The sequence below is a fragment of the Carassius carassius genome, chromosome 6, assembly GCF_963082965.1.
Source record: "Carassius carassius chromosome 6, fCarCar2.1, whole genome shotgun sequence".
NCBI classification, from domain to species: Eukaryota; Metazoa; Chordata; class Actinopteri; order Cypriniformes; family Cyprinidae; genus Carassius; species Carassius carassius.
Genome location: NC_081760.1, coordinates 21935595 through 21948583, shown reverse-complemented (window position 1 = coordinate 21948583; position 12989 = coordinate 21935595). Strand labels below are relative to the sequence as shown.

The window sequence follows — 12989 nt, the reverse complement described above, 5'->3', positions numbered from 1 at the left end:
TGATGGAAATCATTCAAATAATCCCAAAAATACTTCTATTGCTGCTCAATCTGAAGGAACGTAAAGGCGAAATGTGCATTGGACGCGACACACAGATGAAAACGCTTCCCCTCACATATCTTTACACCCAGAGCACCTTACACACAACTCTACTCCTCAACATTGGGAGGGATTGAGACCTCCCCTTCTCTTCACTGTCTCGCTCTCTTTCTGTGAAACAGCTGCATGTCTCTGGTAGCGTGCCCAATCACAGGGTTTATTCCCCCTCACCAGTAGACCAAACCACCATCAGCTATAAAAGACCCTCTCGTACCTCTTCTCCAATCAGAAAGTGCATATATTTCTCTGCAGCCAATCAGTGAGGTTCGTTTCTTTGAGCTTCTTTCCACTAGCCAATAAAGCTGAGGCCAAACGTAAATGATATTGTTCTCTGATCCTTTTTCTGTGGTTGTGGAAAAACACCCTCCCTTTTTGGGGATACCATGGAGATGAATAATATCCAGGTCTTGTATTTATTGTTTTTCACATTTTAAAAAGGGTTTTTTATAAGGACGAGAGTTTTAATTGACACTGTGTTAACCCCTTAAATCAACTATGAATATTACCATGTCATATTTTTTATAACAGGATGGGCAGGTTATGGGCTGATTAAGAAATACATAGTCAGAGGCAGACAAATAAAGATCTTAATATGCTAAGTATATGCAATGAAACGCATATAATGAAGAAGAAGGAAAAAGGTGTGGTATAGGTGATATGAAAGGACAGTTTCTCTCTCTTGAATTATTATGGCAGATGCATATTTATGATGCAGAGACAGAGAGGGAATGGAGAGCTCTGCAAACAGCCGAGGCAGAGAGTTTGATAAAAAGCATTAAATTCCCTTGTAAGTCTTTTTTTCCCTTTCTCTGGTTCTCTCTCGGTCTGTTTGAGCAGAGCAGCAAACACTGTTCTGATGAAATCATGAGGAAATCAGAGTGGGATTTCATGAACATCTCTGTCTCGGTTTGTGTAATAATGATAATGACTTTGTCTCAAAATCTCATTATTTAATGACACTCTGAAAACACATGACTGAAAAATCTAATTTTAACAGTGATAAAGGGAAATCTTTAGGATTCTAATAATTGTAAACAAAGAAATAATATGGTGTAAAATTAAGAAATATAAAATTTTCTGCACTATTTCTAGGTATAACATAGATCAGATTTTGCATGAACTTCAAGTGCCTGTTCAAGTGAATGCTCTCATTAAAGCAAATGGGGGATGCAGCAAAAACTTCTGAATTAAATTCAAAACAGCTATTTCAACTTCATATACATGTAAAACTTTAATTCAAAAACTTACTATACTATCACAACAACCGGAGATAATGTTGCAATGCAGCACAATGAACTGGAGAAAATTATAAACCATATTAATTTGGCTGTAGCAGCTTCAAGGTTTAACAAAAGCTCACACAACCTTGAAAAATCAAAGTGGCATTAGATTTGGATGCTTATTATTTAGCTCCACGTGACAAAAGCACTCTTACCCACAATGCTCTGCACCTGCTTTGCTTGTATGACAACATTGGAATTACATGCATAATAAAAGCTGTTCTCAGGAATAAATGAAAAGCAAGCAGTTATTCAATATAATAGAGGCTTTTGTTTCAAGTGAGCCAAAATGGAAGGCTGTCTGCTGCATGGCAAACAGCATTATTAAGGGATAGTTCACACAAAAATTAAAATTCCATCATTGTTTGCTTCCTCTCACCTCATTTCAAACCTGTATGATTTTCTTCGTCTGTGAGAAAATTTTATGAGAAATTTTATATTTATTTATTTTTTACTATACAATGGAAATCATATACAACATTTAAAAACTATATATCTTCTTTGTGCTCTGCAGAAAAAAAAAAGTCTTTGATTTGGACCAAAAAAAGTTGAGTGAAACAATACAATTTTTATTTTTGGCTAAACTATCCCTTTAAAATAATACTGTTAATCACACAGAAAGTCAAACTGTCTGTGATAAAACATATTTAATAATTTCAGGCCAAAGAGTGTCAGTCCATTACTACATTACTTTGCAAACAAACACCACTTTTACACAAAAAATCCATAAAAACAGGTAAATTTGTTTCAGTTTTATATAGTTCTTGTCCTAAAATGAAATGATTTAAGTGATGAACAGCCATTTCTTCAGGGAACCAGCGATAACTTTGATAACTCCCCAAAGCATCCAACATAAACACAAAATGCAGCTCACAAAACCCAGAACCTCTTAACAACAACAACACCTTTTACTAACCTAACCTACAATCTGTCAATGCTAATAACTGTCCTTTATGAACTACAAAATCTGACTGAATCATTTTTTTTTAAGAATTCCTGTAAGTTACAAAATAAAAGACATAACCCATGTCTTATCTCCAGAGAGAGGTGCTTTAAGTTGAAAGCATTAAGGAGGACAAAACATTATAGACATTTTATGAGCTGATTTTCTTCTTTAAATGGCTGCACACATATGAAGATGGCAGCAAAGAGAAAATAGGAGATATAGCACTTTAAAAAGTAAGGCAGTGTGGGTGGAGCAAAGTGTCAAGTCTGGCAAGAAGACTGAGGTTAAAAGGCTTTCTGTGAAGAACCAAAATAAATAAATAAAACAACATGCAGAGAAAAGAAAAGAAGCAAGCGAAAGGAGGCGTCACCTTGGTCAGCAGGTGAGAGGGTTTTCCTGCAATGTTTTTCAGAATCAGAGAGGTCTCCCTGTCCAGATACGAGTGCTTTAGGGTGCAGGGAAAAGACAAACAGAGATTAATCAGTGCAATGATTACAGTGATTTCAAAAATGCTACAAAATACATACTTGATTGTGATAAAGCACAGAAAGCGTGGAAGCATTGCCTGAGCATTGATTATTCAAAATCAGAAAAAAGTGGAATATAAAAGTGTGGATGGAAAACAAATATATAAAAGAATCACAGATCACAGATCTCTTTAAAAAGCCTTTTTTAAAAAAAGAGCTGAGAATAAACCTCTCCTGACATTCCACAATTTTCCTTTCATAACCAAAATGATGACGTTATAAAACCTGGAATTAGTACAGTTATGCTAATAGCCAGTATATGCAGAATGAACATACTGTGTACACATATCCCCTGTCGTGCACAAACACACTTACAGTACTTTGATCCACCTCCCCCTCCTGTGAGGTGAAGTCAAGATGCCGTCTGGTAGCTTTACCATTGGCCCTTCGCAGTGAGACATGCTGGGAAAGGGGTGGGGAAGGCAGTGACATCACATCACAGAAAAGGTGCAAACATAAACACATTAATCATGCAGCAGACAACGCAAAACAAGGCATGCACAAGCAAGGGTCAATATACAGTATGCTGCCATAGAATATCATTTCCATCTAAAAGACAGTATGTCACAGATACGATCAATAAGTACAAAAAGTAATTTTGACTTGTCCCTCAATTTACACTATTGCATGTACAGCGGAACTCTACGGGGCATGTTTTTTTACATCTGAAATTTTGTCTTTCCTAATCCATGTGACTTATTAAATTATTAACATTCTCTAATCATTTTTGGTTCATCCATTGAATGTCCATGCAACCCAACATTTTTGAATCTTCAAAAAGAAGATAAATATAAAGACATTGTAAAGTAATCCATACATATAGAGTGGTTTAATCCAGGTCTTCTGAAGAGCCACAATTGCTTAACATGATGAATGGATTTAATTGAGCCTTATAAGCACATACAAACATTGATCAGCGCACATACACAGAGCACATCAAATGTGGTAAACAGCAGCCTAACCGTACTTGCTTGATGCATGAAAACAAACCTCACTAAATGATGACCAAAATGATTAAAGGAACACTCCACAATTTTTGGAAATAAGCTTATTTTCCAACTCCCCTAGAGTTAAACAGCTGAGTTACCACAGGATATTACACAGCACCTGAAATGGTCCCCAGCTATTTTGTGTAGTTGCAGCAATAGCAGAGTTGCTGGGGACTATTTTCAGGCACTGTGTGATATCACTGCGCCTGCTGCACCCATGGTACGGCAGTAGTGGTGGAAATTATGATTCTTTCAAGAGATTCATTCATTTTCATTTTAAACGTGGAGTTCTGTATGCTAAATATCAAAACAAGCGTATGTGCACAGTACCTGTAACTGCTCTTTGCATTTTGCGAGATTGACATGCCAAATGGCAGACTAACCCAGTTTACTCTCATTCATTTAGTTCACGAACGAGATAAGCTATACCAGTTCATTTCATTCACAAACGATGTATCCGTTCATTCAACTCATTCACGAACGACATGTGTGCCAGTTCAGTCATTTCATTCACGAACGATAAGATCTCTAGATCTCGTTCAGACTCAACTAGTTCATTGAAACTAGTTCATTGAAGGGCGTATTTATTCACTACATTCAACAAATCACATGCTCTGTCACATCTCATAATCGAAGGCTATTGGCTCAAGGTTGAGTAATTCTTTGACAGGATGAAATGGTTGTTAACCGGTTCACTGAGCTTTCGTTCAAAAAGAACAATTCGTTCACGAACGACACATCACTATACGGCAGCAAAGTCCCTTGATTATTACGCCGATATGAGTATAACTCCTAGCCATATCGACCTAGAAAATCGCAAACTTTCATTTTCTGTTGGTCTTAGTACACAATGTAACAACAGAAGAGTAGCGTTTTAAATAGGAAAAATATAGAAACTGTTTGGTCATTTTTGAGTGAGATGCTAACGGTCTTATCAGATTCAATGATCTATGCTAAGCTAAGCTAAAAGTGCTACTGCCAGACCCCGAGATTGGCTGAATTGATTCAAAAATGGCAAATCTCAACTGTTTTACTCTAGGGGAGTTGGAAAATGAGCCTATTTCCAAAAATAGTGGCGTGTTTCTTTAAGAATGTTAAAAATATCTTCATCCAAGTCAATGGGCTTGTACTAGCTGTTTAGTTCTCAAAATTGACATTTTAGCAGTGGGCCTATAGTTCTAGTTAGGCATTAACAGTGTAAGTCCTGTTGGTGTGAGTTTGCTTCATGTAACCAATAATTTGCAGATAGTTAAGTCACGTCCCTTCAAAAAAAGTTACTGGCTTTATGTGGACTTTGACCTTTCATCATATTTGACACAAATAACGCAAGTCTTTGGCTACATTTGTCTATATTTTACATTTACTCTTGCTGCACTGCCTTCCCAGACAGAAATACATTTTCAGATCTTTACTCTAAACATTCTTTTTGTTTGTTTTTACAAATTGTTTTCTGGTATTGTCCATAGAATTTAACTTTTACTGAACATGACACGCTTTCAAGCTTTATAAGCAAATGGATCCCTGCTCCAGTATAAATAAAAGGTCGGTATCATTTTCAAATAACTTTCATTAAAACATCATAATGCTTTGACAATCCCTATCTGTTTAATACTGTGTATCGTCATTATAGAAGCCGTGTCATCTGTTGCTGCTATAGAACTAGTTTTTTTAGTGTAAGCATGCAGTACAACAACAAAGATGTTGCCAAAACCAACACATCATGCATTTAGATAAGTTAGAGTAGCATAGCGATATAGCATAACAGGTGTTATTGTCACACTACTGTTTACAGGGACCATGTACAGCACAGTGTCTGTGACTGTGTCTATACATGTCACGTAATAATTTCATGCAAGATTATGACAGCAAGATATTTGCACACATTCTCTCACACACAATCATGAAATCCTATCACGTTGTTCCATCTGTGAAACAGCGCTTGTTTACATCTGAAACCACAGTATGCATTTTTAGCAGACTGAAGTGCTCGGGTCTGTACATCCTGGAGCGGATGAGCAACGCTGTGGATAGAAGAGTGGCGAAATAACATCTCAAGGTCTTCCAGGTTCTGACAACAGTACTGAAAAACTATAAAAGCTCAGTGTCTGTGCTTGTGAGAAATTGGTTGTAAATAAGTGTGTGTGAGAAAAGTATGTGGCCATTTACTGATTTAATGATTCAATGGTGTATTCGGTGAGACCTCGATCATCACATTTCCCAAAACCACAAAACAGACTTTGCCCTTAGCAAACGAACAAACTGCAATGAATAGAACTCCACGCGTTTGGTGTGTGTGTGTTTGTGTGTGAGTGTAGGTGTGTGTGGGTCAGAGGGAATGTTGACTGTCCAAGTAAAGAGATCCTCTTTATTCTAAATTGTTCAGTGAATAAAAGGATAAACTTTTTAAAATTTCAAAGACTTTTTTTGTTGTTGTTGGTAGTAATTAGACTGATTTTAAGAAATTTATTCAAAACAGAATCATGATTAAGACAATATTTAGTCTTAGTCTAATAATTCTATTCTGAATAAATGTCTTAAAGTTCCTGTCTGAAGTTGCATAGATGGGAAACGATTTTTAAATCTAGCATTTTCTTCTCTTTAACACCCTTATTATACACACACAAACATCCATACTAAGCAACTCTTAATTAATGAACATGGCCAATTGATATGATGAAGTATTGAAGTCAGCATGAAATAAAAAGTTGACTATTTGCTGTGATGCATTTTAATTGGCTTTTTTTTGTGATTCATTTGATATATCACATATGACAAGGGGAATTTCTTTTTACTCTACAGTTTTAACTTGTTTCAGAATTTTTTTTTTAAACATTTTAAATATTAATAAGCCATTATGTGACAAAAATATCAAAATTAAATTAAATTCAGAAATTTAAAAAAAAAAAAAAAAGCTCACTCTAGAAACGATGCATTCAAGTAACCGTTTGTATAAACTGCATACTTCATGTATTTTTTAATTAAAGGTGCACTGAGTAGTACTTTATCTAGCTTAAGCATCGCTGTTGTACCAAAACCACAATTGTGAAAGATTGCTGCAATTTTCATCTATCAGCGTGGATCAGCATTATCATCTCTGAGTTTTGTCAAAGGAGATGGATGCTAATGAGTGTGAAGTGAAACATCACCGGTCACGTCATGTCAACATAGCGAAATAAATCACGTCATGTCAACATAGCGAAATAAATCACGTCATGTCAACATAGCGAAATAAATCAGGGTGACCAGCACCAATTAAAACCTTTTTTTAAATAGAAAACTACTAGGACTAGTCTTCTTATCATGCAAGTGAACCCCATTCCGATGACTCTTCAACACTATTTCCTAATGGGTAAAACTTTTTCAATTATCATGAAAGTAAATAAAAAAAAAAAATGTAAGAAAAGAAAATGTAAATGGGGTTGTAAATGACTTGACACTTGGAATACATAACCTGATGCTGTGAGATTCGGCTTTAATCGACGTGCTAAAGAATGCAGCGATTGTGACTGAAACCATTATCGCTGTGTTGACTGAAAATTCCTCTTTATACTTTGTCTTTAGTGGATATTTCTTTTCTGGTGTTGTGCTTTAGATTTGAGCCCCTCACATCTGCTTTCAGTTTTCTCTTCGCTATGTCTCACTCTGTTGAAACCCTCAGAGTAGCATGGTCTCTCATGCCTTATAAACATCAGAAATCTAAGCACCAGCTATGAAATAATTCAAAAGGAAAAACAAAACAGTGGAAAAAGATTTAATATCATGTTTGTGTGTGTTACCTCTGTGCTAGTCTGGCTTTGGTTCTGATTCTGTGACTGCACATCATTCTCCTGCCCTCGAATGTCCAGCGAGTCCATGCTGGATGCCGAGGCAGAATTGATGCTCGACCTGGATGAATGACCGATCGAGTGCACTTCCTGGTCACTGACCGTACCAACCGATCCTGTGCGGCGATGATGTGAGTGAGAAGGCGGGTGAGACAGAGTTGCAGATGAATATGAGGTGGAGGATGACGAGGAAGATTGAGAAGTCTGCCTTGCTGCCTCGTCCATGCTCAGGGAGGCCTTTTCTAGCTGAGCGGTGATGTCATCCAGGGAGATGTTGGAGGCCAGGGGCCGTGACTGGCTGCTGCCAGCGCGTACGGTGGAAGCAGGAGAAGCTCTGGTGCTGCTGCTGGTGCTTCCTCCGCTACTGCCCCCTCCGGTGTGTTTGGTGCTGGCCGAGCGGCCTGTGGGTCTTTGCCTAGATTTGCCATCTGAGGTCTTGCTCATGGGTTTGCCGATAGTGCTGAGCTCTTGTTCTATTGAACACAGGTCAGCCATGAGGGCATCCAGGTCCACTGTCTCACCTTGGTTAATGGCTTCTACACAGATAGACAGAACACAATTTTAATTCATTTAATCCAAGCACGCTACCATTTCAAAGTTTGTATTAGTTAATTCTTTAATTCAGCAAAGATGCATTAAACTGATTAAAAGTGACTGTAAATACATTTAGAATTTTAAATAAATGCTGTTCTCTTAACCTTTCTATTCAATAAAGGTTACTGAAAATGTATCTCAGTTTCCACAAAAAATATTAACTGTTTTCAACACTGATAATAATAAGAAATATTTCTTGAGCAGAAAAGCGGCATATTAGAATGATTTCCGAAGGATCATGTGACACTGAAGACTGGAGAATTGGCTGATAAAAATTCAGGAATATATTACATTTAAAAATACACTACAATAGAAAACAGTTAAAACAGTAAAAAAACATTTTAAATTGTAATAATATTTCCCGTTTACTGTTTTTATGGTATTTTTGGTCAGACAAATGTAGCCTTTATGAGCAAAAGAGACTTATTTTTTTAAATATAAAACAACCTAATGCTAATGAATGCTGAGAAATCAGAGGTGGTGTGTTTCTAGGTGTAGTCTAACCGTTGATGTTGTACATAGAGAAACGGTAAGAGAAGTTGGCAAGGTTTGTTTCCTGTCTGAGTGGAGCTTTCTGCATTTTCTCTAGACACCCATCATCCAAACTCTACATTAAAGGGAGAGAGGGAGAGAGAGATAGAGAGAGAGAGAGAGAGAGAGAGAGAGAGAGAGAGAGAGAGAGAGACAGGGCAATGTGAGATCCGAGGAGACATACCGATCATAATATATTAATCATCAATATAATCAGTACATAAAAAAGAAGAATCTGAATTATGTCTGTGAACTATAAACTATAATAGAATACTGAACTCAGAAAATAATGTTTATGGTAAGGCCATGTTATAACTGTTAAACAGCTGATATTTAAAAGTTAAACATTAAGTATAATCAAGATTTTAAATGCTACAAGCGAATATAGGTATCACAACATTATAATGTACAATGTGATTGATATACAAATTAAATTACATTTAACGGCGTTACTCAATTATTAGTGTTTTTACACGTTAATTGTTTTATCTTATTTTAAATGATTTAAAGTCATCTTTAGCCCCCTTTAGAAGTCTGCTGAGGTCCCCAGGCCCCTGATTGAGAACCATTGTATTAAATGATGGTGATAATGAAGATAATCTAAATGTAAAAATAGAGGAAACGAGCATGTACAGTTAAATGTACAATGCTAACCTACACTGATTACAAAATAAATAAAAAATCTCTAACTTTGGCCAACATATTATAAACAGAATGAATTACAAAAATCAAAAATATTGCACATATCAAACTTTGCTGCGAAAAGCCCCCAAAGTGAAGACACATCATATTAAATATGTCACAATATCACACTGAGCGACTGAGTGTGAGAGTGTCACCTGTGTGAGTTTGTCCAGTTCTCCCAACCAGGTGCCAAACATCTGGTCCAGATCCTGGTCCTCCTTATCGCTGTCTTCTTCAGCAGCATGGTCCAACTCATCATCTGATACCTGCTCCATATCTGCTGTAACACACACACACACACACACACACACACACACACACACACAAACACACCCACACCACCTCAGTACATTATAAAGTCAACTAGCGTGCCATGTCCACATCAACAGACATACTGATGTCTAAACATACAGAACATCACAGATATTACAGCCTGCTGACAAAGAACCAACATTTCAAGAACGACTTGTTAGGTTTGATGCGTCTTGTCAACACAAGTAGTTGTTGATTCATTTGAAGGATGACATACATCACAGGTTGTCATAATGATTGATTTAGTTTCCACTTATGTAACCCAGTATACTATATTAATTTAGCGTTCCTTATCTCACATCAACATCGAAGCCCTTAAATCTTCCTTTTGAATGAGGGTTGTGATATGACACCTTCCAATCTGCATTTGACACTGCAATCCCGTAGGATATCATCTGTCAGTCTGGCACATTTGAGAAAAACAAAACCCTTTTTTATTATCTTTATGTGTGCTCTGTCACAGTGTTCGTCTCTGTGTAAAGTCAGTCATTATTTCAAGCCTGCCTTCTGAGAGGGTGTGATGTGGTTGTTATGGTAACCTCAGCTCCATCTCTAAGACTCTCTCTAGATCTCCCACTGTCAGTTTTCAACCCCATCATTGCCATTGCAACCCCTGCTGTATCTTCCTCTGTGTTTAATTTTTTTTTCATTAATTAAAATATTGTTCATTACTTACTAATATATTAAAAATAACCAAAGCACATGAAGTACTTCTAGGTCCCTTATAGGTTTTAGCCCTACACTTGTTACTGAAACTACACGGCATCAAGCACACATAAACAAAACATGCTGATTCGTATTGTAGGTCAACATTAATGTTTCAATGCAATGTAATCAAATCATATTTTAGGTGTGAAATTGTAAACACTGTAATCAAGAGAATGCTGGGTGTGTCGGTAATGAGCTCATTAGAAGGAGGTTTGAGGGTGTCAGGCGACGGTCGTCCTCTAGTGGACAGTAATGGAACTGATGCACAGTCACAGCTACAACGGGAACAAAACACAGGAGTCAGCATGTGTGTGTGAGCATGTATTAGGCTTTCCATGCTGAGTCAGGGTTGGGTGAATGGAAAACCGATGACCTTTGGTGAACAACTAACTATGCATTGAGAAATTGAGGGGATTGAGGGGCCCCTTGACCACACTTCACTATTACATGTGATATATATTATTATAGGAAATATACATTTATTATTACACAAAATGTCAGACTATAGAAACCTAAACTGATCACATTCCCATCTCTCTTTTTCATTTTCCATCTTTTTCTGCTACTCACATGCCTCATGGGGCCCAAGAGAGCAGAGATGATCCCTCAGAGATTCTGAGCTCACTTGAACCCCAATAAGCCGCTTCACTCTTTGATCCAACAAGGGTTTGTTTGTACTTATGTATGAAGCAGACATGAAAGCAGGCAGAAGGTTTTTTAACATCTACATGGAAAAATATTTTGATCAGAAAGCAGAATCACATATTCCAGGAAGACGTGAACTAGACTAAAGCAACCAAAATCAAAATATACAGTACCCTTCAAATGTTTGGGATCGGTGCGACTTTTTGAATGTTTTTAAAAGAAGTCTCTGCTGCTCACCAAGGCTCATTTATTTATTTCTCTCTCTCTCTCTCTCTCTATATATATATATATACTATAATTCACAGTATTACTGTTTTTACTGTATTTTTGATAAAATAAATGAGCCTTGGTGAGCAGCAGAGACTTCTTTTAAAAACAATCAAAAAGTCGCACCGATCCCAAACATTTGAAGGGTACTGTATATTTTACTGTATATTACAGAGCTTAGACCTTGAGACGAATGACCGTGTTGAGAATGGTTCTTCAGATGTTCTTGAGATTAGCCTTGTTTCATAAATATTGCTCCAACCCCGCATGTCAAAGTAGCTGTACTACCTAACACAAACAAAAACATAAACAGTATCAATGTAAGAGTCTCTTCAGAATAAGAATCTAAACGGAATGCTTTAACCATTATGAGATGGTTTCAGACCCTGCTGAGTGAGCTGCATCTTCCAGGGTTTGCATATGCAAGTCACTACAAACAATCAGAGGCGGTTCTGTTCACCCAGGTGCTTAATTCAGTACACTCTTGCAAATATATCAGATCAGCAGGAAACTAATGATGCCTTCAGTCACTCTACTGCAAACTGCCACGGTTCTGCATTATCAGTTAAGCACAGAGAGGATAAATAAAACCACAAAGAGGGAAAGAGAGGGGACGGTGTGGGGCAAAAAAAAAAAGATTTTGCTAAATTATAGAACAGCAGAAAATGAAAAGAAAGTGTGGATCGAGAACGAGAGCAGATGAAAATTAAGAGAGGTGTGTTATCTTGGCACCCTGTTGCTTAACAGCTGCTGATTTAGACTAAGCTCTGCTAAGCTATCTGTCTCTCTCTCACACACACGCAAAATGGTGATGGTACAAATTGTAGACAAAAAAATGCATCTTTCATACTTCATCTGCCACTACACACAATATAAAAATTTCTGCTTCATTTAAAGCTTAATAATATACGAATTAACAAATATCTTGTGGAATGCTGTGAATGTGACAGAGTGGAACATTACAGAGCAAAATGGTTACTGCTCTCCTCGTCATCAAGGTTATGGCCTAAAAAAAAAAAAAAAAAAAAAAAAAAAAAACACTAAGCAGTAAGCAAGCCTCACTAACACAGAAAAGGATTCCGTTGTACTTGAAAATAATTGGGTTAGGGTCTGATTTCCACAAGGATGCATTAAATTAATCAAAAGTGACAATGTCTATTTCAAATAAACTAAATTATTTAAAACTTATTGGCTACTGAGATTGCTATTGCTATAAATTGCTATAAAATAGCTATTGCTATTTTGCATGCATCACAGATATAAATTACATTTGATCATACATTTGCATAGAAAAAAAATAATATTGTAAAAATATTTTAATGATATAATTTATTAGTGATAATAAATTGGTAAATACAGCCTTGATGAAACTAAATGAATGGTAGTGTATTTAATACACACACACACACACACGAATGGTAGTGTATTTAATACACACACACACACACACACAAAACAACAAATGTTCAGAATTCATAATTATGAAAAATATATTTTAAGCATTCGAAACAAAGTAGACTCATCTGCTTATAGCATTTCAGAAAATCATACTGTGGACAAACATGGAAAGAATGATAGTGATA

The 12989-nt window shown here is 36.6% G+C and overlaps 1 protein-coding gene across 5 annotated transcripts in view; it reads right to left on the bottom strand.

Moving 5' to 3' along the window:
* The window catches only part of LOC132142491 (ras-associated and pleckstrin homology domains-containing protein 1-like), a 55520-nt gene that overhangs the window by 13482 nt on the left and 29049 nt on the right, over positions 1-12989 (bottom strand). Inside the window, exons 2-6 of one of the 5 annotated variants that reach the window (XM_059552396.1) lie at positions 9630-9754; positions 8764-8866; positions 7618-8201; positions 3168-3254; positions 2696-2770 (exon numbers count right to left, since the gene is read on the bottom strand). In XM_059552396.1, coding sequence (XP_059408379.1) covers positions 2696-2770; positions 3168-3254; positions 7618-8201; positions 8764-8866; positions 9630-9749 — 969 coding nt within the window. In that variant the 5' untranslated portion in view covers positions 9750-9754. The remainder of the gene's footprint in view (positions 1-2695; positions 2771-3167; positions 3255-7617; positions 8202-8763; positions 8867-9629; positions 9755-12989) is intronic. The other 4 variants (XM_059552397.1, XM_059552398.1, XM_059552399.1 and 1 more) reach the window with 4 other exon arrangements.